Consider the following 25960-nt stretch of genomic DNA (forward strand, 5'->3'; position numbering starts at 1 on the left):
TTTTTGCGTAGATCAATTGTTTATATGGCGCCAAGACTCAATTCGCTGTGGGGAAAAAGTTATAGCCATAAATGTAGAAAATAGTAAAAATAGGTAATAGACGGAGAGACGACCGCCGAATTACTGAGATCATACGGATAAGGCATAAAATTGGTGTCAAATGAAAGATAAGTTGATAGAGAAAATGAAAAAAATAGGGTTACCGCTTTTAAAATGGTAACTTCTATGTGGCAACCCTATTTTAAAAGAAATAATGGTATATTAAATATCTTTGTAGTATGATCAAATAAGAACATTTTTTAAATGCCAAACAAAAACTTAGATAGTGAAAAAATTAACAAAATAATATAAGAAATGTTGGCCGCCTAAAAATATGGCAACGCTATTAACGTTAACAAAAAAAAAAAAACAAATCAAAAAATATTTTTTGAACAACAGATTACAATTTTGTATCCACTAAAAGGCTCAACTCTATATCAATCTTTAGCTGACAAAAAGACGATCAAGTACTTGGGAACCTTACGGAAATCCTAAGAAATATTTTACAGCCAAAATGTGTGGTATCATATGTTATCTTCTTACCTTCAACTCTTTCAAATTCCATAGTTTTTGTAATAGTTTTTCTGTGTTTCTTAACATTTGCGTAAGGTTGCCAAGTAGGTACTTGCTCGTCTTTTTGTCAGCTAAAGATTGGTACAGAGTTGAGCCTTTCAGTGGATACAAAATTGTAATCTGTTGTTTAAAAAATATTTTTTGATTTGTTTTTTTTTTTTTTTGTTTTTTTTTTTTTAACGTTAATAGGGTTGCCAAGGCCAACATTTCTCATATTATTTTGTTAATTTTTTCACCATCTAAGTTTTCGTTTGGCATTTAAAAAATGTTCTTATTTGATCATACTACAAAAATATGTAATATACCATTATTTCTTTTAAAATAGGGTTGCCACATAAAAGTTACCATTTTAAAAGCGGTAACCCTATTTTTTTCATTTTCTCTATCAACTTATCTTTCATTTGACACCAATTTTATCCCTTATCCGTATGATCTCAGTAATTCGGCGGTCGTCTCTCCGTCTATTACCTATTTTTACCATGTTCTACATTTATGGCTATAACTTTTTCCCCACAGCGAATTGAGTCTTGGCGCCACATAAACAATTGATCTACGCAAAAATACCTTTCCAATGACATATGACTCATCGTTATTGGTCTCAGGGCCAGCTCCCATACAAAAATTACCATTGTCCTTTACACATGTTGTGCGGTTCAGAACGTACGGTACATATACGCTTAACGAAACTAAATGAATTGAGCATGAGCTAGCTGACTTTTGAGCTATGTACCATAGCTCAGCTCATTTGAGCTGAGCTGAAAGTCAGCTGAGCTGATGGTTGAGCTGAGCTGTTGGGTGAGCTAAAGTAAAGTGAGCTGAGCTGAGCTGTGATGGGTGAGAGGATACATAGATTTTTATTTGGAAAGTATAATGAAATATGAAGATATTTTAAACTTTTATAAAACACCATAGCTCAAATTGTTTGGTTCTAGTTATTAATGGAATTATTTTAACACATGGATATTTTTATAAATAAAACAGATAATTTTTCGTGATCTTTCTCTTGGTTTTTTTAACCCTAGAAAGATAATCATAATATACGTCTCAGAGACGTATGATTCTAAAAAAGATTTTTGGTCTTATGTTAACACTTTTTGTCATATTTATTTAACTCATTACTTAGATTATTTTAAAGAAGTGATATAATAAATCAAATCAATTTAACAAAAACCCAGACATTTGAATTGAATTAGAAAAAAAAAGTTCTTTACACGCCATACGTCTTACAGACGTAGATTATCTTTCTAGGGTTAATAGTAAATATATTTCTATTTTTTTAGTAAAATATTTCTTTTTTAATCATAAAAAAATCAGGTACAATCCGGTTTTACGACTTTTTTCAAAATTCCGAGAAAATCGCGTTTGAAAGTTGGGGTAAATTTTTTTTTCGAAAAATCCCCGAATCTTTCAACGCTCCTGGAAGCTAAACCGCTTGAGAGCAATTTTTGGGAGTGGTGCCAAATGATAGCTTGTGTCATGGGCCTACGCTTTGCACATTGTCAGATTTTTAAAAAATCGCTTTGCATGTTAAACCGCCACATCATGCCTTTTTTTTCAGAATCGGACTTAACTTTTTTTTTACCTTTAAGTTCTCCTGGTTTGAGAACGCGTGTACCTACAGGGATGGAAGTTGTACCCAAATGTAGGTTAGAGTCCCCGCTACCTTTTGGCAACAAAACATTTTTTTTCATTTTTTTCAAAATTCCGAGATATAGGCGTTGCAAGGCTTTGATCTAGAGACAGGGGAGTGGTGCCATATGAAAGCTTATATTCTCAGCTACCCGAAAGTGGTATAATCCGGTTTTTCGATTTTTTTCAAAATTCCGAGAAAATCGTGTTTGAAAGTTGGGGTAAATTTTTTTTTTCGAAAAATCCCCGAATCTTTGAACGCTCCTGGAAGCTAAGCCGCTTGAGAGCAATTTTTGGGAGTGATGCCAAATGATAGCTTGTGTCATGGGCCTACGCTTTGCACATTGTCAGATTTTTAAAAAATCGCTTTGCATGTTAAACCGCCACATCATGCCTATTTTTTCAGAATCGGGCTTAACTTTTTTTTTACCTTTAAGTTCTCCTGGTTTGAGAACGCGTGTACCTACAGGGATGGAAGTTGTACCCAAATGTAGGTTAGAGTCCCCGCTACCTTTTGGCATCAACAAAAATTTTTTCATTTTTTTCAAAATTCCGAGATATAGGCGTTGGAAGTTGGGGCGCTCACTTTCAGCTCAGCTCACTTTCAGCTCAGCTCAAAGAGCTAAGCTATGGTACCTAGCTCAAATTTGAGCTGAGCTGTGAGCTGAGCTGAAATGTTAGCTTTTTGCAACCCTGGCAACTTGCCACATGTAACTTGCCACATGCAACTTGCAACACGCAATTTGCCACATGCAACTTGCCACATGCAACTTGCCACATACAACTTGCCACATGCAACTTGCCACATGAAACATGTAACTTGCTACGTGTTGTGTGTTTTATGTTTGCCGTACTGTGGCGTACTGCATTTTTAAATACTAAAGTACTGCGTACTCTAAAGGTGAAACGACAGCCCTGCTACCCAGGGTGATCGCGTCATAATCCCTTTGACATTCTTGTCAAAAAGTAAATTTTCATACCCACCCTCCCATAAGAAGTATAACTTCAAAAAAAATTCACCATAAGATTCAATGAAAACGTGTTTACTTTAACTCGTTATATCTCCGAATTCTCTTTTTGTGACTTGGTTCACCTCAGTTTTTACCCCTCCCTCCTTCTTTGATTTGCCTAGATTAGCATTAAATGTGTTTTTTCTTATTTCTTTGTCGTATATCTTTTTCAGCGAAATGAAGTCAAACTTGATGAATGAATATTTGCTTAAAATTTGGTACAACTGATTTTTCCATTACTTCTAATGTCCTTTTTTCTAATATTTTTTCAGAGATTATAAAAGTTCATGTACCTAATCCTTTGTGTTTTTATGGATATTCAAAATCTGCTCACATTATCATTAATAAAAATAAGTCTCAAGGCCGTAATAGAGCTACATAAGTAGGTCCTTCACTCGAACTTGAAATAGTTTTCATAGTCTTGTTCTGAAAGTCTTGAAAAAGATTATGTACATTTTATTAATTTTAAATGAAAGTCTGACGAACCTCAAAACCATTTATTTATTTATACCTACTTTCCTTTTAAATGAACTCATTAACAAGCATAAGGTCAAAGTATATTTTCGTTACGAAAAGTTACTGACCTACGACATTTGGTTACCAAAAGAGTTGTAGTACTCATAAATTCATAAAAGAATTCAAGGCTTACCTTATTTTTAATTATTCAAAAAAAAAAAAAAAAATACTACTGCAAGTTTTCTCTAAACCTTAACGGGCCATCATCACCTTATGTAGATATTAACTCCAAAAGAATACCTTTATACAAAGTTTTAAACATTTTCCATCCATTTTCTCCCAGGTTTGTAGTTAGTTTAAAAAAAAAAAAAAAGTAGAAAAAAAACCTCAATCGCTTCTGGGAACAAGCTATTTTTGAAAATAATTTCCCCACAAAACTTCCAATTATGTAGGTTTGCTGTGTGGACCCAAGTATAACGCTTCAGGCTACTTTCTCTCTACACAGCACACACAACGACGACAAATTGAATTATGAATCCAGGAGAGAACATTGTCTCCAGGATACTTGAAGGAACTGGTGAACAAGCACACATTTCCTTCGCATGCCATTCGTATACGTTCGTTTGGTTCTGTCAGTTTTATGCTTGTGACTGGGTCTGGTTCTGTCGGTATTATGATTATATCAGTCTTCATTTCTGCTTGTGAAATGTTCATTTCATTTAGAAAAATAACCTTTGCGGTAGATGGAAACAAAACACTCGACTTTAGAAATTTATTTCATTAATTTATAATTTTTTTTTAATATTTTTTTTTCTTTTCTATATATCTTGCAGGCAATTGCAGGATGTCCGATATCCTTTGATTCAGTTCTATGTTGGCCAAGAACACCTCCAGGCGTGCTGGCCATTTTGCCGTGTTTCGAAGAATTCAAAGGCATCCAGTATGATAGTACACGTGAGTAAATTTATTATTAAATTTTTGATTTGTTTGTACTTTAGATGATTTCTGGTTAAGATAGCTTTGACCTGTTTTTATATTTATAATTAGCTTAGATAATGGTATATGCTTTGAGGATTCTTTTATAATCATTTCTTGTTAAATCCAATATTAAAAGAAAACTTAAGAAGGCAAAGTTATATAGATGTTATACAAATGCATAAGACATTTACCTACCATCATAAACCTATGCTTTCAGTTAGTTGGTTTTCTTGAGAATTATGGTCTATGATGTTTAATTTACAAAATAAAACATCAAATCCAGTTGTCTGTTGCTATCTGTGATCTCTTAGAAAAGGAATACATTCTTAATTCTATCAATGAACTCCAGAAATGTGGAATGTAAAAGAAAAAACCTTTTTCACTTCTACTTTAACAAACAAGCTTTTTGAAAGCCAGCATTTTAAATGCGATATTGATTAATTCTTTTACTTAAAGTTTTCAAAGTATAAATAATAATTTCGGTATATACTAATAATAATGCATTTTTAGAAAACATTTAAAATAATGTAAAATTCGTGATGCTTTTCGAGATTTTTTTTTAAATCAGGAAGTTTAACTCTCTGTCGGCACACGGGTTCGAATTTGGCAGGACAAAAATAAAAAAATTACGATTTTTCAAAAAAAAGTGGTCACAAAAAGTATCCTTATAAGGGTGAAGATATTTTTTTTTGGAATTGTGAATACAATATTCGAATTCCTCGGAATATTCTACATCAATTTTATACTTGATTCTCTATAAAATATTGTGACCGAAAAAAGTTCTAGCGACATAAAAAAGTATAAACCAAATTCGCACCCGCCGTGTGCCTATCACGTCACAAAAAAGATTTGGTATTAACATTTGGAAAAGAAAGCAAGAATAAAGATACTTCATAAAATAATTTAAGGTGAATTTGTGTTTTTTGAGGAGTTATAAAATTCTGTAATAAGTCCCCAAAATCCAATGATTCGTTTAAAACTCAATTGAGGCACTCCTATCCTTATGTAACATTAGCCGTGTTTTATTTTCATCGTGATCCAGATCAGAGTTATATATTTTTTGAATTGTTAAATTATATTTGAACAAAAAAGCTTTTTTTTTTATTTCTGAATTTTTCTTAAACGACTAAGCCAATTTGAACGAATATTTTTAAACAGAATATAAAATTACCAAATTTAACAAAAAAAAAAAAAAAAAATTCTAATTTTTGTACCCTGAAAACAATCAAGTTTGTATTTATCTATTTATTATTATTATTCGTGAATTAAAACAAATTATCACACTTAAAGATACTTTAAATTAGCCTTTACATTAATATACTGAATTTTGATTCTTAAGTAACACGACCAAATTGGCTTCCAACAATATTTACGATCTACAGCTAAATAAAATTGAAAGTTTTCATTCCTTAGAAGAAAGAGTGACAAGAACAAACAAAAGTTTTCTTCAAAAGATCTGGCAAACGGTCTAAAAACTTAAAAGCTAAATATTTATCGCAGATAAATATATATTTTGATTTTACTAAAGAAACAAATATAAACATTAATATAACGTTGCATTCTTTCACTTGTTCATCGCATTCAAGATTCAGTGCATTCTCGCAAAAGCATTCTTGAACCATGAGAGTTTTTCAATTAACACTATAAATGTGAACACGAGTGTTATAGGTACTATTAGAATATATATCATACATTAATAAGATGTGTCTATTTCACTTAACAAGCTTGATTATATTAATTAAAAGTTAAAAGTTTTTTTTTCTCTAATTCGTAGCTCATCCTTATAATTTTATGTGGTAATATAATAGTATAACATTGCATTATTCACAGTCTCGCAGGTATTTGCAGCTGGTCTGGCTTTGTTTTCACATCTATTTATCTTTGTGCGCTATGTTATTATAAACACATTTAGAAGACAAAAACTAAAAGTAAAAGTAGATAAACTACACTGAGAGAAATTAGAAACTTAGAAACTAATTTCAAACTTTTTTGTATATACGACTTATTGGATTTCAACTATATTTCTTATAAAAAAGCTTAAGTGGCTTAAATCAAAAACAACATTTTCAAAAATTTATATTTTTTGAAAATTTTTAATCATTAGGTATTTAAAAACTATGTTTTTGAATTTTTAGATTTTAGTAAATATTTTTCATTCTTAACAAAAGATTCTTAACAAGTGACATCCTTTTTCGAGCCCAAAATATTTTTAATTTTTATACGTTTGAATTATTAATTTTTCTCTGAGTGTACCTTCAACAAATATTCACACAAAAATAGAAACAAACATACAAAACTGCATAGCTAACGAATGAATATCTCTTTTTTTTTTCTTCTTCTTATATTTTTAAGTAGTTCGAATCTATTTGCTTTAAACTGGAAAAACTTTAAAAATACTTAAGCATTAAACAAACAATGTGGATTTCTGTAAAGAGTAAAGAAATGATTAATTTACAAAAGCTCATTCAATATTAGTGCTTGTAATTAGAAAGAATATTATTTTGCATTGTTAAAATCAATATTTATAGTGCGAAAAGTTATTTTGTTTGCTTTTTGAGAATATTAGTTTAAAGCTTATGCTTATAGAGATAGATAGGGAGGATGGGTAAACAATAATAAATTCTGAAGAGGAACTAAGAGCCAGCCAATTACCGGAAGTAACACAACGGAATATTGAAATTCTTGAAAATAACAGAGAGGTGCTTTTGGTAGTGTTGTTTTTTTTAATCATTATTCAAAGTTTTGCATAAAACAAACAAAAGAATTTTGTTGCTCTTTGCATGTTAATAATGAAAGAATTTTCACCCTTAGCACATTAAAAGCATAGATGAATAATTTACTTACAGAGCATAGAAAATATTGGAAGTTTTACGAGAAAGTTAACAGAATTATTTGAAGAAAAACTATTTATCAGAAAAAAATTATATTCCATCATTTTTTTCACGACAGAGACAACGATTCTTGTGAAAAGAAGTTCTTTCGGGTATTGGTTTTTGCTTTTTGTATTATATCCATCATTAATGAATGTTTTTAATCACATACTAGTGAGTTCAAATGTGAACGCAAGCTGCTCAGTGTTGCCAGAGCCGGCTAAAAATTTTGATTTTCGATTTATCGGATTTTGGCTCTTTAACGCCCGTAAATAAGTATGACAACCAGAATATATCAACAAAATGAAAAACATAATTATACTTGAAGTCTGATAAGCAGAAGTTTTTTGAAAATTAAAAAAAAAAAATTTAAATCTCATACCACAAAAAATGTTGGCGTTTTTTTTTTTTTTGACCAATTTTGAAAGCGACTATTTTTGACCCCAAGATTTTTCAAAATCGACTTCTTGCCTCGAAAATATTCTGGCAACACTCGTGCTGCTCTGTATTAAAAAAAAAAAAGCAGTTTGCCCTAAGGCCCTTACAGGTAGAAATTATTGGTAGGGGCGCACAATGGGGATTTTGCGGAAAAAAGTCCAAAATTTAAAGTTCTTCGGAGAATATTTCAATAGTATTTCTAAATTCTAGAATAAAATCTGAATCAAAATCAGAAAGAATTACTAAAATCGGACTTGTAGTTTACTTTTTAGAGCTTTGTAAAGGGACAAGTTGTTGAAAGTATAAAAAACGAAGTGAAAATACCCTCAAATTAAAGCTGTGTAATTTTTTTTAGCTTGAGCCGACTCATACACTTTTATTTTTCCGTAAAGAAGCCATCGTTTGTCTATTGTAAATCGAAGAAATTATTAATTTTAAAGATGTAAATTATTTTATATAATTATTTAAAGAAAAGAGAAAAAATGGCTTGATTTTTTCATATTTTTGTATATATAATTTTAGCTACACTTGCCTACAGTTAGAGGCTATTAAAAACTTTTTCCTTATGAAATTCCCTTTGATGAAGGCCGAATTTGGGTGCCACCAGGTGCCACTGCGTTTTTTATTGGTAATTGAAAACTTCATTTGGTCGCAAAAATCATTTTCTTAAAAATTACTTAAAATAACAAAAAAATATGAAAAATCAATGGTAACACTTACAGTTATAAATGATACTTTTTTTAAAAGCCAAAATATTAGGCTTAATTTGAGCTTTTAAATTAAGTTCTTTAAGTGAATTGTTTTTGAAATAATCGATTTCAAAGTCAAAATTTTGAAAAAAAAAATTTTAAAAAACATATCCAATACTATTTTTGACAAGGCTGGGGATTTGAATTCAATTTGAATAATGAAGAACACTGCCTTAATTAATTCCTTACCAAACACTGAAAACCATATGTTTCTATGCCTTCTAGTTTTCGAGAAAATTGAAAAGTAAAAAATCTCTTTTTTGTCAGATTTTTGTTTTTTTGGCTGCAAGCTTGAAATTCTTATCCGAAAAGACAAATAGAGAAAATAAAATTAATTCGAAACACGTTTTTTTATAAATCTACTACAATAAAATTACATTTGATTTTTTGAACTTGGCTCAGAAAAATAAATTTTCGTTATATGTAACTGAAATGTATGTACATAATATATTGAAAACTATTCAAATTAAAAACGAGTGAAAAGAGATTATGCGTCTTATTATTATACATTTTATTAATAATGGGAATTTTAAGCATTTTATGCGAAAATCTAAGCAGAAATCTAATGGAATGTCTCAAGATTTAAATTGAAATTATTATTGAAAAATACAGATCATCTGACCCATTCCTTTATTAAGAAGAATCAGAGTCATTTAATTGAGGAAAAAATGACTCTCTTAAAAGAATAAAATTTTGAAAAATTTGTATAAAAAAAATGAAAAAAGTGTTTTTTTTTTTAAATAATTTTTAACTATAATTTGGGTTTTTTATTTTGCGTGGACGTGGACCTCGACAACAGTACCTAGTATGAGTTATTCTTTTCCATTTAATGTATTTAAAATCGGTGAGGTGGTTCCAATAATACAAAAAAATTTAAAAAAAAAATGCTATAAGTACAAGTAAATTGAGAATCGGAATTCTTTATTACTCTCACAAATTTTTTTAAAAGGGCGTGGCAGTGGGCGGAAATGAATAATAATAATTTCTTACGACGAAAACTGTCATCCCTGAAAATTTCATTCAAATCTATTCAGTGGTTCAGTTTTTATTTAATTTTTTCCGCACTCCCATACAAATTTCCCCAGTGTGGGGCGCCCCAGTCACAATATGAAAAGTTTATTGGTCAGTTTTCAGGTGGTGTCAATAAAAAAAAGTTCATGTTTAATCGAGTACTATAATATGTCGTTGTATCCTCATAAAATTCTGAATGTTTAAAAAATAATAATAGAAGAATGGTAAATCTTTTATAAATTAATTTTCAAATAAGTAAGTACTTAAGTACATACATATTTACAATTTTGAAGAAATTAGTTCGGAATTTTAATGGTCTTATTTGTATTTTCCAAATTTTCTAGTTTAAATTTGAATTTTTCGAATTTTGGAGAAGAATACAATCCTCCTCCAATACGAATTTTTTCTTGTCTCAATCCAAACTATACGGTTTTTAGCACAGTGCTGGAAATCACCAGTATAGATAGATGCTATGGGAAAATATGAGAAAAAAAGTTTTTCATTATTTTGGAAAAGTGAATTGCATCGAAAAACTGTTTCTCACTCGACCTTTACCCACCCGAATCAATTTATATAATCTTTTGTTCTCTGAAAGGGGATCGAGAAACAATTGAAGACCTTGCATCAAAAAGGAGCCAAGTCCTAATTTAACTTTTTCTTGAAAATTATAAATATACATTGCTATTAAAAATGTTTTATTTGTTCATATATTTTTACTTAATTAAGGTTAAAAAAAAAAACTTATAATTACTGAGATTTTTTAAAGTTTGGAAATGCTTGAATTAAAAAAAAAATTTGGTCCTGTCACCTTTTGATGCAAGGTCCTCGTCCTCGTACTTGATTTTATATCAAAAGTTTCCTAAAATACTAACGCCCATATTATTGACTAATTTCAAAACATGTTTTATCTCAAAATATGTTTAGTGAATGCTAGAAGTTGCAAATTTTCCCAAACTTGGCACTATTATAGAAAGATTTGACATCTAGAAGACAATATCTTAAATTAGATTCCGGTTTAATTGCCAATTGATAGAGATATTTAAAATTAAGTTTTGAAATTTGTCAATAATATGGGCGTAAAATTTCTTAAAATTCATAAAAGAATATTTTTTATGTTCCTAATTAGTCTTTTTTTTAATATTTTTCGTAGGTGTACCTACGAAAAATATTAAAAAAATTTTCAAAAAAAAAAGATTAAAAAAAATAAGCAAATAAATTAGAAATGTTAATGGACTAAAGTTTCGATCCTTTTTTTTTTTTTATTGATTTGTCAAAAGAAAAATTTTGATTTTTTTTATCCAAAAATTATGTGTTTGAAAATTTATATTGGTAATTTTAAACTAAGCCTTTAAATAATCTTAATGTCAAAAATTAAAGTAGTTACTAAAAAGTTTTTCTATGGAAATTTTATTTGAAATCTGTTACGTGCGTCGTTTACGAGAAAATCAAGAAAACTGTTCAACATGTCACATGTGATTTAATAGTGATTTTTTCCAATAGCTGTTGTAGTTTTTTAAATCGATCCATCAAACCAACCTACAACCAGTGGCGTACGTTGAGTCGCCGGGGCCCCGAGGCAAGACTAAAGTTTGGGCCCCTTTGATAATTGGGGGCCCCTTAGATACAAAAAAAAAGTAAGTATACGCCATACATTTTTTTTGTATGGCTTATTTATTTTTAGGTTTATTTTAATGTTTTAATATGTTCGTTATGCACTTTGCTATACTTACTTAAAATGTCTATCATAAAAGTAGTAAATACTTGAAATAGGGGCCCCAAAAATTAAATATTTAGAGACCTCTAAAATAAAAATTTGTTTAGCTTAGAATTAATAGTTCTTGGGGCCTCTGTTCTGACGTAATATGTACACATCTGATTTTCTATCATCAAACATAGTTTATTTCTTTTGGGGCCCCTGAAAAATTATTTTTGGGGCCTCAAAATTAAGTGCTTAGAGGCCCCTAAAATACTATTGGTATTGGGGCCTCTGTTCCGAAGTTATATTCGGAATGCAACCAATAACGTAATGTTTTTATTTTGGGCCCTGATGTATTTGTGTTGGGGCCCCTGAATTGATATTTAATTTAACATTTGATTGTTTTGAACCACTGAAGTAAAAGGTTTTGATGATCCTCAAATAATATTATTTGTCATGCCATCAAAAAATTTGATGAATATTTTTGGGCTCCTTAGTAATAGAGTTTGGGGCCCCCAATTAATATTTGATTGCCTTTCAACTAACGGGGCTCCTGAAAAATTATTTTTTGGGACCCTTCATATAATATTTTTGGAGCCCCGAAGTCATATTTTTTTGGGGCTCCTAAAGTAATATTTAGTAATCCATCAACAAATGTAATTTAATTTAAAAAACTATTTTTTTTTTTAAATTTAATTTTTTAGGGGCTCTGAAGTAAAGGCTTTTGGGGCCCCTGACCTGAAGTTGTTTGCTTTTTTGGGGCCCATAATGTATTGACTTGAGTAATATTTGGTATGCCATTAACAAAACTTTGTTTGCTTTTTTAGGGCCTCTAATGTATTATTTGTGGTTGCAAAGATTTTTCAAGTAATATTTTTTGGGGCCCTAAGATTATTATAATTTTTCTTTGAAAATAGCAGTTTATTTTGTTGGGGTAACCTTTTTTTTAAATCAATATATTATATTATCTGCATTGTCTCCAATGGGGGCCCTGGATTCGGTCGGGGGCACCGGGGCGCCGCCCCGCTTGCCCCAAGGGAGTGTACGCCCCTGCCTACAACAATTCATCTCAAAAAGTTTTTTTTTCTTAACTGCAAAGTTTTTTTCTTTCCAACTAAAATACAATAAAGTTTATTCGTCTCTATATCCTTAAATGATTGATCTTCTATAAAAACGTCAAAAACCAATTTGATGTAAGACATACCATTTGTTTTCAGAACTTTCAGGCTTTTCTTATTTAACTATTGTATATAAATTGACTGTCCTTGGATATACTTAAATTATATCCCTAGAGAGAACTAAATTCATCCATTAATTTGTCTTCATTAAGAACAAAACTCAAATCTACAACAAAAAAAAAAAAAGATTGGAATGAAGCCTATTTCAATCAATTTGTTGTTTGAACTTATATAACTTCATCATAAACATTAATTCTCAAGCATTTTTTTTTATCCTTTTTGTGTATTAGCTATTTGAACAACATTCTATTACTATTTAACTCACAAACACACTAAGTAAAACGTGTTTAATACCATTTTTCATCTTCAACGATTCTTCAACCTTAAGTTCCTTTTGTAATACTTTAAGTTTGCTCTTCATATTCATCATCATCTTCTTCGACGTTGTTGTCGCATAGCAAATAGATTGTGAACAAAAAAAAAAAAAAAACAAAATGGAAACTGTTCGAACCGATACCAATGTTGGCTGGGTCTTCAGTCCCGATTAAGGATTCAAGACTCCATTGACTGAAATTCAATGCATTAATCATACCCACATTGAGTGGGTGTAGTAAACATTATGCGAGTGTGTGTGTGTGTGTGTTTGTTGAAGAAAGAAAAGATGACACAATCCCATACTCAGCTCATCTGCCATCGCCTTATTTTCCTTTTGTTCTGATCTCTAGAAAATTGTAGATGATGTGAGGGAGGCAATATAGTGTTCGTTTTCACATGACTGCGTGATTGAAGGAAGCTCTTCGTCGTCGGTCGTCCTCGTCACCTAGAAACGAGTTGAGGAGGATACATGATTCTAAAGACAAGCTTTTTATTTATTGAGACGAATTAATCCTTGAGGTATCTATCTATTCTATCGTCTTTTTGTTTGTTCCCTTTCCTGTGTATATTTTAAGACTTTTTTTTTTTGTTCCTTTATATACGATTCTATTCTAATAAGTCCCATTTTCTAAGATTTTTGTTTTGGTTATAAAACAGAAAACTTTGTATGACTTCAATTTTTTGTATTCAGGATAGGTACCTACCACATAATATATTAAATTGTCTAGGTAGTTATTAAGGTGACCATTCTTATACCTTAAAATAGATTTAAGATTTCCTTCTTAAATTCACTAAAGAACAAATCCCTCCTTATCGTTTCTACTGTATAAACATTTGATAACATAAATGACACTTGCTCCAATTTAGGAATTTTTTAATGTTTTTTTTTAATACAATACTGCTGGTCACCCTGGCTCACATATTTCTCCATCAACTATAATATCGTTAAGGGAGAAACTTTCATATTTCCTATTATGTTTAACTATGCGGGCATAGTCATAAATTTGTTTATGGTTTCATACAGTGTTTATTATTATTATTTTTCTTTATGATGGGTGTGGATGTTGAGCTATCTTAATAATATAATAATTGTATTAGCTTTTTCTTTTGAACAGAAAATCTAGATGCTTAAAACTAAATCAAAATGGTTTTGTTTTATAGGACACGCATGCATAAAATAATGAAATTGGAATAAAGATGATTAAAAATACAAAAACATATTAAATTCAACAAAGGCTTTCAGCCTTTGGAAAAAAGAAAATGAAGTTAGTTTGAATAGAAAATCTAGGGATTAAGGAGTAAAGACATATTATGGCAGGAGTCCAAAACAGGTGAAACTCGTGTTTTTTGTATGTATTTTTAAAATAAGGTATTGATATATTTTTTGAAAAGTATTTAAGAGGACACTATTGAATACATAATAGTCAAATTTTGTAAGGCCTTTTTATACTCTTTTTAAATAGGCAACTACATTGAAAGCCTTTTGACGTTTTATTGTTTCAACTAGTTTTTAAGTTAGAGATTCAAAAAATCATAAAATAATATTAAATTATAATGATCAATAAAATTGAACTAAATTTTGTTTTGATTCAACTATGTATCAAGTTTTGTAAAATGATTTACCAAATATATTGTTGGTGAATTTCGTTTCAAGCTAAATATCAATTTTTCGTTTTTTTTGTTATTATTATTTTTTTTTTTTTTTTGACGTGATAACGTCTTATAAATCGATGAACATTTCCACTCTCGCGGCAAAAATTTCAATTAAAAATTAAAAATAAACTATTAGAGATACAAAAATCTTTTATAGCTTATTTGAAAGATAATAACCTAAAGCTTAATCCAAATGAAGGATTTTTAAAAATTACGTCATTTAATAGGGTAAACCGGGGTAAAACGGATAGATGAAATTTTTTTCCAACACTCTGCGTTTCGAAATATAAACTTTTGAAAAACACCTTATTTTTTAGGGGTACTTTTGGGTAGTTTTTGATTTTTAGCTTTTTTTTGGAGCGTTCAAAAAATCTCAAACTTATAAGACATGTAGGTTTTGGCCTAATGCATACAATGTATGCATGTGTACATGTCATGTGCATAGTGTTGGAATCGTTTAGTGAGTTTTGACTGAATAACGGAAGAAACAAGTTTTTAAAAAACACGTTTTTTGACCGTTTTTAACCGATTTTTTGGGGAAGTACCGTAATCTCGGTCTGGAAATTCTACAATATTGACTTTGAGAACATAAAAATAAATGCTTTTTTGCTTTTTTTTTATGAAATTTGATCGAGTTCAAAAAATTCTAGCTCTTTTTGTAGATGTCTCATAGACCTGATCGATATATATTTTTTGAGCTAAGACAATAAGCTTTCAGATGGTATATAATTTTTTATAGGTTGTTAGGGAAAAAATGGAATTAATGACGTGAGAAGATAAAAATTCATGTTTTTTTTTTTGCTTTTTTTGATGAAAATGATTGTGTTCAATAAATTATTTTTATACTTTTTGCGCATTGTAAAAATTTAAAAATGGTTTTATTCTTAAGAAGAAATACTTGGCTTTTAAATTGCATAATTTTTTGTGTAAGCTTTTAAAATAAAAAAATTAATATAATGAGAAAATAAAAAAGGTATTTTTTTTTAGCTTTTTCTTGTAAATTATGACTGTTTGTAATAAGTTAACGCTTCAAATGACTCATTTTAAACAAAAGCACACAACCTATTTTCTGACGATGTTATCACGTAAAATCTGTTTGAAGTGAAAACACCTTAAGGGGGGAAATCCCTCTGGAATTTTTATTTTTGAATTATTTTTTTTTTGCCTAATAAATTCATTTATCAACCGAAGAAACTATTTTCAGTGGTCTTAGCCATGAATAAAGCATCAAAAGCCTCTAGATAGTCAAGAAAACTATGCGCTCAGAACCTACCACAGTACGAAAACGAAAACTTTAAACGCATTTTTCTCGAAACGCGTCTTTTTCCGCGCCGTGCAACGTAACTCAGAAACTAATGAAGCTATCGACTTGAAATAAATTGCAAATTACTCGTTAACTTATTGGCCATTGCATGAACCTAAAAGTTCAATATAATTTTTACAATAAATATTTTTTTTAACAATTTGTTTATAAAAAAACACTGTGTTTTTTCGTTTTTTTGGTCTCTAATTTTTATTTTACACTTTTTTTTGCTAAATTTAGGTTCATGCAATGCGTATAAATATATTTTATTGGAAACAAATTTCCTTTATGATTATAAACAATTTTCTGGACCTGGGCATTGCACGGCGCAAACTGTAGACGCCAACTTTAAAGAGCTGTAGCGCCGCCATTTTGCTTTAGTTTTACTTCAAAAAAATTGTATCAATACTTCATAATGTCAATATTATCATATACTTTTCCAAATTTCAATAAATGCTTACGGTTTTCCAAAAAAAAATTATTGAAAAAGCTGTCTTCCGGAGGGATTTCCCCCCTTAAGTATCGTATCGAAACGAAAAAGCGACAAGAAAAATCAATTGATTATTACTTTTTTGTTTTAATAGATAAATGAATGAAATTTATACTGTAAATAGTTAATTAAATAAATGCACTTTAATTGTGCAAAACTTCAATTAATTTCATATTAAATATCCTGAGATAACGGTAAAAAAGATAAGTGCTCTACAAGTAACACAATCTTAAATTGGAAAAACTTGAAAAATACCTCAAAACACCTATGGAGATCTGTTGCCGATGACCAGCCACCAGTGTAGGAAGTACCGTAAACTCAGTTTGAAATTTCGACATAGTTGGCTTTAAAAAATTCTTACTTGATTTGTAGGCATGGTAGAAATATGATATAAAAGTTGAAATAAACTTTCAGATGATATAAAATTAATCATAGGTTGTTATTTAAAAAATATATTTAATGGTGTTAGAAGAGAAAAAAGATTAATTTTTTTTTTTTGCTTTTTTGATGAAAACTGATTGGGTTCCAAAAATTCTAGCTCTTTTTGTAGATGTTGTATAGACATGATCGGTATAAATATTTTGAGCTGAAGCAATAAGCTTTCAGATGATATAAAATTTATTATAGGTTGTGATATAAAAAACATGGATTTAAAGGTGATAGAAAAAAAAATAGGTAGATTTTTGCACACATGACTTTTTTTTTTTGAAGTACCTTCCTAATTTTTACAATTTGATTTTTTTTTTTTTGGTTTTGATAAACAAAATTAAATACTTATTGCGTATCCTGCATTTTCAAGAAAAGAAGATGGGATAATTAGCAATGTTAAATTTTTCCAAAAAAGCCGATCAGGCAGGTTTGGATTGCATGTTTAAATCAAGATAAGAGCTGCCTCAGGTTTCTTCAAATTAAAAAAAAGTTGACGAATCTAAAAATTAATTTTTCAATGCAATTTTTAAAGGCATATTTTTCAAACTCTTGATAAAAAAAATAAGTACAAAAATTCAAAACAATTAATACGAATTTATATGTTTTTAGGTATATAGTCTTCTTCTTAATAACGTGTAAATTTATTTTTTTTAGTATAAACATTGTTACTATATTCAACATCAGTCATTAAAAGGCTACTTTTATTTAACAACATTTTCATAAATATTTGAGATCCTTAAATAATAACTACCCATTTTGACGTTATCATGTTTATACCAAACACCACAGAAATATTCTTAAAATAGATTCAGCCTTAAAGAGCATTATCTTTGTCAACTACCTATGTATATTAGGTTTTTAGTATGAATTTCTCTCAGTTTCAATACAATTTTGAATTTATCTGTGTCTTTGCTGGAAAACAACCAACCAACCAATATTGGATAACTATTTTTCCCAGAAAAATCTCCTTCCTATTTTTGGCCCAAAAACTCAATAGCTTACTCCTCCACTGATTGTGTATAAGCTCTCACAATTTACAGTAAAAGTCTTTTATGCACTTTTTATACTTTTATATTTGCCTTAACATCTTCCACTAAAAGTGTTTTAAAGGATTTCATTTTATATTAAAAGTCATTTTGTTTAAAAAAAAAAAAGAGGTACCAGAAATTTTTTATATAATTTTAATTTTTTTCTTTTATTTTTCAGAAAATGCAACAAGACTTTGTTTCCACAATGGAACGTGGGCCAATTACACAAACTATGACAAATGTCACCATGCACCTCCGTCACCAATACCAGACTTCTCACCCAGCATAGAATTGCCATCACTTATCTATTGTTCGGGATATTTTTTAAGTCTATTAGCTTTAACTTTAGCCTTAATTGTTTTTCTTTACTTTAAGTAAGTACAACTAAAACCTTTTAATGAATTTCAAAAAAAATTTAAAACCTTTCTTCATTTTAGAGACTTAAAATGCCTTCGGAATACAATTCATGCGAATTTATTTTTAACATATATTTTATCAGCGCTCTTATGGATTTTAACATTATTCCTTCAAGTTGTAAGTTGAGATGATGATGATGATGATAAAGTGTATAATCCTTGAGAATATAATATTAAATCTAATGCGAATTATATGCATTTTACATTGCAGATGACGGATCATCCCAGCCAATCAGGATGCATAACCTTAGTTGTACTTTTTCACTACTTCAATTTAACGAATTTCTTTTGGATGTTTGTCGAAGGTGGGTGTAAATATATACCAAAAAGATAGATGATATAGAACTTGAACCAGAACAGGAATAGGAATTCTATCTCTATCGTTAGATTTGTGCCATATCCTGTGTTAAGCAAACAACCTGCATTCATATTCATTTTGCAATCTGCAACGTGGGCAGGGAAGGAAAAAATATATTCGCATTTAAATTCTCGTATCTCTGGATACGTGCACAAATTGAAAGAGTTCCACTTCCTTTTTTTTTTTTTTTGTGAGTCCTTGAGACGGAAAAGAAAAATCTGAATAACTACTTAGAAGCAAAAACAAGTTCTGTGTGCAACAAGCTCTTCTGTACTGTAGAAAAAAATTTAATAAAAAAAAAATAGGAAAGCGGATGTACCACTAAAGTGGCATTTTATATAGACCGCCATTAATTCTTGGTACACCATAAATTTTGTTTAAACAAAAATTCCATTTTTTTTTTCATGAAAAAAGAAACAAGAGGAAGTTGTTAGCATGCAAAAGCACAAGATATACAGTAGCTTGCATTATGCATTACTCTACTAGATCTTGGCCCCGATTTAATGCATATTTTTTCCCTTAAAATTACAGGACTCTACCTATATACGCTGGTGGTGCAGACATTTTCCAGCGATAATATTTATTTTGCGATGTACGCGTTCATTGGATGGGGTAAGTTGATGTGTGTACTTTACTCTCTGTGGTAGACTATAAAATTAAGTGCTATGTTTTAATGACGAAAGGAAGTTAAAATTTTTATATCTTTTAAGATTATTTGAAAAGGTATTTAACGGATTTTTGTAATTTTTTTTTGTTTTGTTTTTTTTTTTTTTTAAGGTTGTCCAGCCATTATTGTGTTAGTGTGGTCAATAGCAAAAATCTATTCACCACCACTTGAGACTGAACGATTTAATGGGGTAAGTCCGTTTATTGGTTCACTGAAGGTAAGTTTACACAATGTTAGTGAAATCTATTAAAGGCTTTTACTTTGCATCAATTTCTTTTCGGTTTTCAAAATACATTTTTGGGAGGAATGATATTAAACTCGGTTGGAAGGTGATTTTGTTGAGCTGTAAAATGACATTGCTTATGGTAGTTTGTAAGAAGAAAAGATGACAGAGGAAGAAAACAAAAATCTTGTGATTTATATTATTTAAAAAAAAAAGTTACGCATACGCCCGAGTGAACAATGAAAGTACATTCATTTTTTTGTATTCACAACTTGAAATTTTAAGTAAAGCATAAGCATAAATGAGTAATTTCAAAAAAAATTAATGAGTATTTCACAGAATACATGAAATTCAGAAAAAGAAAAAAACTTGAGTAATCTGTTAATGCAGCTTGTTTTAAGACTTTTTTATATTTCTGTTATTCGAAAGTCATAAAAGGAATATTTATTTCAATCAATTTTCTTATTAAATTTCTCGGAACTATAACTTTGAATTTCGTTCGAAATAGGAAATCCTTTCATGTTATCACTTTGTTTCGATTTCCAAACGTTCTAAAAGAGATTCATATAAATATAGCCAAATTTTACTAAGAAATATTTTTCAAAAAAAATAGAAAATGCAAAGCAGAATCAAGGGTTTGACGCCTTAACGCATTCCTTAAAATTGATTTATCTTTTTTGTAATATAAACGATTTTAACAGAAGAGATGTTTTTTTTTTCAAATATTTCCTACCGGAAATTCTTTACAAATTGAATTTCTAGAAGTATTTTACAACTGAAAATCAAAGGACAAATGAAATCTTGTTTTAGGAGAATTCTATTTAATAAAGTAAAAAATTGTTTTAATTTATTTTATTAAATTCTTTCGTTGGCCAAAAACAAATTATTATAAAGCTGGCAGAAGATTCAAGAAAAAATTCAATAAAAGTGCAGTGGGGGCCCAGGTTACAAGAAACTATGTGACTCAAACAGATCTTAAAATGCTTTGATTCCAAATGAAGTACACCAGTTATTTTTTAATTGCTCTATAGAGTAAGTATTGGTTTCGTGTCGAAAAAAAATCTGAGGTTTTAATCAGAACCAACATTTCGATGATGGAGAAATTCGAAAAAGTGGGTCTCGCAATTCCGTCCGTATGCATCTGAGCGTCCATCTGTACACAGCCTAACGGGTGGACGGATTTTCTTCAAATTTGTAACAGATGATTTTTTTAGAGAATTCTGAAAGTTGGTTTTTTTATAACTCGAAAGTGTACCTCCCATACAAATTTTTCAAGTTATAGCTAATTACTAAAAAACGGCTCTTACGATTTTGATTAAACTTTGCAGACGTAATATTCAAAGCCATTGCAATAAAACTGAATTATTACTTTTTCTCAAAAAAGTCAAATAACAAAAGAATTTTTTTCATTTAACAAAATTTTGCCCTAAATGTCGGCTCTTTCCCAACATCAACAAAATTTCCTTAAAATGTATATGTATAGAGACAGCTCTTAAAATCGAAAAGTAACTAACAAAAGTGCTTTGAACTGCAAGAGCAAGTTTGTATGTGCGGCAAAGTTGTGCATTTTAATTATGTATGTCACCCAATAACCGACGAAAACTTGTACTTTTTTTTTTATTTGTTGTAATTTAATTTTTTTTTTTTTGACATAAATATTTTTACTATAAATACTAGTTAGGTTAGGGGTCACTTTCGAATACTATTTCAAATATCCAACGAAGAATTTTTAATTTTATAAAAATCAGTCAAAGACAAAAATTTTTAAAGAAAAATTTCTCCAATTGAAAATTAAACGAAACTCTTATTTTTATATCTATTTCATATGAAAGCTTTTAAATTATTTTTTAGTAGCAAATTTTCATATTTTATCTCCTAACCAAATGTTTTATACATGGTTGACAAAGTGACATCATACAAGGGATGTTACATGCGATGCTACAATTTTAGCATAAGTCAGTGCAACAAACCATAAAAAAACTTTTTTTTAATATAACAGAGTGTTATTTTTCAACTTTTCCATACGATAACGTTGTTTTGTTTTCAGTTGAGCATCCAAAATACAACAAAATGATTGCATACATAAAGGCAATTTTTGTATACCTAGTTTTAAGTGGATTTGTAAATGGCTTCTCAAGCTTAGTATATAATTCCATTAGTCACTCAGGCGTATACGTACTATTTTGCACTACTGTTATAACAATACTTTTTTTTAAACAAGCACATTTAAAGAAAATGGGATAGGATAATTATAAATTTATCGACTATAAATTATTTTTTTGTCAACACCAAAATGGTTAAACTTCTTTTGCGGTGTTGGAGTATGAATTTTTTTTTTTGAACAAGAAATATCAAAGGGATTAACAAATAGCGCAATTTAGTGCTCATAATTGTAAAACAGTTTTGTTAAAAACCTACTAAGTGAATTTCTGTGAGTGAGAAATTTAATTCAATCGCGTGTACATTACACATATGTACTCTTTTCTTAGTAAAAATTAGTGATGGAAAATATCGAATGACTTGAACTATCGAATAGTTAATTCATTTATTCATTCGAATAAAAACTATCGAATAAATAATCGGATAAAAACTATGGCATAAAAAAACTATTCGAATGAGAAAACTATCGTATAAAAACTATTTATTTTGATGAAAAAACTATTGTGTAAAAAAACTATTTGAATGAAAAAAACTATCGAATAAAAAAAACTATTCGCATGAGAAAACTATCGAATAAAAAAACTATTGGAATGAAAAAAATATCGAATAAAAAACACTATTTTAATGAAAAAACTATTGTTTAAAAACTATTAAACTATCGTTTAAGAAAACTATTCGAATGAAAAAACTATCGAATAAAAAAAATATTCCATTGAAAAAACTATCGAATAAAAAACTATCGAATGGAAAAACTATTCGAATGAAAATAGTAAGTTTAATGAATGAATGAATGAGTGATTTAAAACTATCGAATGAATGAATATTTTACAATTATCGATAGTTTGATAGTTTATTTTCGATAATTTCCCATCACTAGTAAAAATGTTGTACTTAGCCCTGATTTTTCAATCATCAGTTAGACTATCAGAAGAATAAATGTCAATATAAAAAGACTTTTATTCGCAGGAATAAGCTCTAACTGAGGTTTATCTAACTATTGAAAAATTGGCCCTTAGTCGAATAAGTTTTTTTTTTTTTCTTATTTAAATTAAATCAAAGATGATATTCTAAGTACAAATTATTAAAAAAAAAAAAGATTATAAAACTTTTTTTATGTTATTGAAAATAAAAATATTTTACCATTAAAACAATTTCAATGCAAAATGTGAATGTGTGCAAAAAATATTTGTCCCATAATATTCAATGACTTTCTTACAAAATCGAATTTTTGATCTCACATTAGCTGTATTATAAATGAAATAAATGCTTGCTATAGACTAACAGAATGTTTAAATATTTTTTCATAGTTCGAGTCAACCGGGTTTTTTTGTATGGTTTCCCTTAAATTATATCTTAAATTAAGTTTAATTTTTTGATTTGTTTTATAATTAAGAAAAAAATAAAGTATTTACCTAATAAAATTTGTTGGCTAAATAATCGTGAGAACTGAATGATAACATTGGTCTGCAAAGAAATCCTCCTTTAAATAAAACTATACTTTTCTAAAAGATTTTTGTATGCTGATTCCGAATCTGAAATCAGAATTGACCTAGCACGTAACGTTTTTTTAGATATTCCCGTTAGAAAATCTCAAAAACCCATTTTTTTTTGCTGTTTTCGAAGAAATATGTTGGCATAATGTAATCTTTTTCAATTAAAATTGATGCGGTTTATGAAAGAACTTATTTTTTTCTTTCAAATTCAATTTTAATCTTCTTAATATCTCTTTTCTTCTCCGAGATATTTTAATTTAAGTAAGTTTAGTAGGTTTGGCATATCTTACCATAAAGAAACTGATCTCTAAAAATTAATATATCTTTTTCCCTAGAACAAAAGTATACTTTTCTAATGGACTTTAATGTGTTGATTTTTAATCCAAACTCTTTTTCTTTACATATTTGACTTTTTAAACATAATGGGCATTGATATTTTACATTTTCCTTAATTAAAAGTGAAGGATTTCGAAATGCTGCTTTTTTTGTCAATCAGTATTTTAAAAAATGAGTAATCATGAATGTAAAAGAACATATTTGGTATCAATCGACATATTAGAATAAGTCCTCCAAATTTGAGCTCAATGCGCTTAATAGTTTTTATTTTATACAAGTTCAAATGAATCTAAAAGGGTGATTTTTTAGAAACTTCTCACATTTTTCAAAAATCATTTTTACAAAAACGGTACCTGATAGAATTTTTCTGAAACCAGGGGTCGAATTACAGCATACGATTACGATCATTCGTTAACGTTTTTACTATTTGTGTCTCTATTTATTTAGTAGAAAAAGATAGGGACACATAGCAACCATACGTTAACGAACGTATGCCGTAATTCGACCCCAGATATTCAGAAAAGTCTAATCTTTTATAATATCAAAAAATTATTTGAAGGAGAAAAAAAAGTTAAATGTTGCAGACCAGTGTAATCAAAAAGTGTGCTGTTATGTTAAGACTCTTTAAGCTACAAACTCATACTTTTCGCTGGGATGATAAAGAACCAATTCGAATTTAGTTCAACAGAATAGCTAGTACCTATATTAAAACTGGGTTCTTCTATTTCTTTAAAAAAGAGTGACTCAGTGTATATTTTTTTCAAATCATTCTCAATCAAAAATGTATGCTAACTCTTTTCAAAAGAGTTAAACCAACCGCATCCATACAAAAAGCAAACAATCCATTCATTATTCTGTAAATTAATTCTTATGTGCATTTATTCTTGAAATGCTTACTTTTTATAGATATCCCTTAAAAAAAATCATCCATCCATTTTATTTTCCAACTCTCTCTGCATCTATACTCATTCATTATAAATCTAGTAAGCAACAAAAGACAGAAAAAAAAAATACAGCAGGATATCAAAACCAATAAATTTATCACAGACACAGATAGTCTTTATAGTATATTCGGGTTTTTCAAGTTCGTTGAGGCAAAATGGTAAAACGGTTTCACTATCATTGTATCCTTTATCGCTTTTGCTCTTAGTTTTTATACTATTTTCAAAACTAAATAAAAAAAAAAAACTGTAAAATTTATTCGTTACTACATTTTTGTTGCAGCTGGAAATTGAATGCTCATGGATGCGAGAGTCCCACATCGATTGGATATTCCAGGGACCAGCTTGTCTTGTTATTTTGCTGAATTTGATTTTTCTCTTTCGTATCATGTGGGTAAGAATAAAAGTGACAAAAAAAAGACAAAAAAAAAAATACAAATAAAATCTACACTATTTGAAAAATCGAAATCTCAAAGTGCATTTGAGTGAACATTTACCCCCGATGCATGCACTGGACCAAATGTCACTTTCTCTCTGTGACATTTATTCCTCCTGAGGGTCTTAAAAACTTTTCCTTTTTTTTCTTAACAAAAGTACCTAACCTTATTTCTTTTCTCTTTTTCTTTTCTTTATTTTATTTTGGCTTGAAGGTACTTATCACAAAACTGCGGTCAGCTAATACCCAAGAAACCCGACAGTATCGTAAGGCTTCAAAGGCTTTACTTGTCCTTATACCTTTGTTAGGTATAACCTATTTGCTGGTGCTCTATGGACCCGAAAATGGTCTCGAGCGACATGTTTTCGAAATTCTACGAGCTTTTCTCATTAGCACACAGGTAAGATGTCCTTTCTTCTGGAACAAAAAGGATGCATTTATTTTCCTTTTCAAATTTTGAACAAAGAAGAAAAATATAAATGTATTTAATGGAGTTTTGTGGTTTCTATTCTTTTTTTTTTGCAGGGATTTTCTGTTTCCTTTTTCTACTGTTTTCTGAATTCAGAAGTGAGATTAGCACTACGGCATCGATTCGAACGGTGGCACGATGCAAGAAATATAAGTTCGGAGCAATCAATGCGAAATAGAAGGTAATTACAATTGATTAAAAATGGCGACCAGTGTTGCGTGCAAATGGGCATCCCATTAAATAGTGCAACTTTAATGTGAAGTAAAATGTTAGAGTTCAAGTAATAAAGTGTGGAAAATGGAGATAGATAAAGTTTTACATTCAAAGAAATGATGTAGAAAAATTAATGTAGGTCAAGCATGAAAGATTGAATTAGTTTCTTTCTTTGATCTTTAAAAGGAAATATTTTCAATTTTTAAAGGCATTGTTTTGTTATGTATCACTACATGTTTATTATTTGGAACTCTTTACCCATTAGGGATATCGGATATATAATCCTTTCGAGATAAAAACTGAAAGCTTATGAAAAGATAAAACTTTTAAAACTGTTTTTCAT

At 29.3% G+C, this 25960-nt stretch overlaps 1 protein-coding gene across 6 annotated transcripts in view; it reads left to right on the forward strand.

The window, feature by feature from the left end:
* LOC129914590 (diuretic hormone receptor) overlaps positions 1–25960 on the forward strand; it is a 93062-nt gene that overhangs the window by 60673 nt on the left and 6429 nt on the right. For 4 of the 6 annotated variants that reach the window (XR_008772209.1, XM_055993913.1, XM_055993922.1 and 1 more), the window contains exons 3-11: positions 4541–4661; positions 18084–18279; positions 18343–18439; positions 18533–18626; positions 19211–19291; positions 19457–19563; positions 24783–24893; positions 25150–25335; positions 25461–25585. Coding sequence is in view for 5 of the 6 variants with exons in the window: in XM_055993913.1 (XP_055849888.1) it covers positions 4541–4661; positions 18084–18279; positions 18343–18439; positions 18533–18626; positions 19211–19291; positions 19457–19563; positions 24783–24893; positions 25150–25335; positions 25461–25585 (1118 nt within the window). In the remaining variant the exon portion in view is untranslated. The remainder of the gene's footprint in view (positions 1–4540; positions 4662–18083; positions 18280–18342; positions 18440–18532; positions 18627–19210; positions 19292–19456; positions 19564–24782; positions 24894–25149; positions 25336–25460; positions 25586–25960) is intronic. The other 2 variants (XM_055993939.1, XM_055993947.1) reach the window with 1 other exon arrangement.

The sequence above is a fragment of the Episyrphus balteatus genome, chromosome 1 (genome assembly GCF_945859705.1).
Source record: "Episyrphus balteatus chromosome 1, idEpiBalt1.1, whole genome shotgun sequence".
Taxonomy (NCBI): Eukaryota; Metazoa; Arthropoda; class Insecta; order Diptera; family Syrphidae; genus Episyrphus; species Episyrphus balteatus.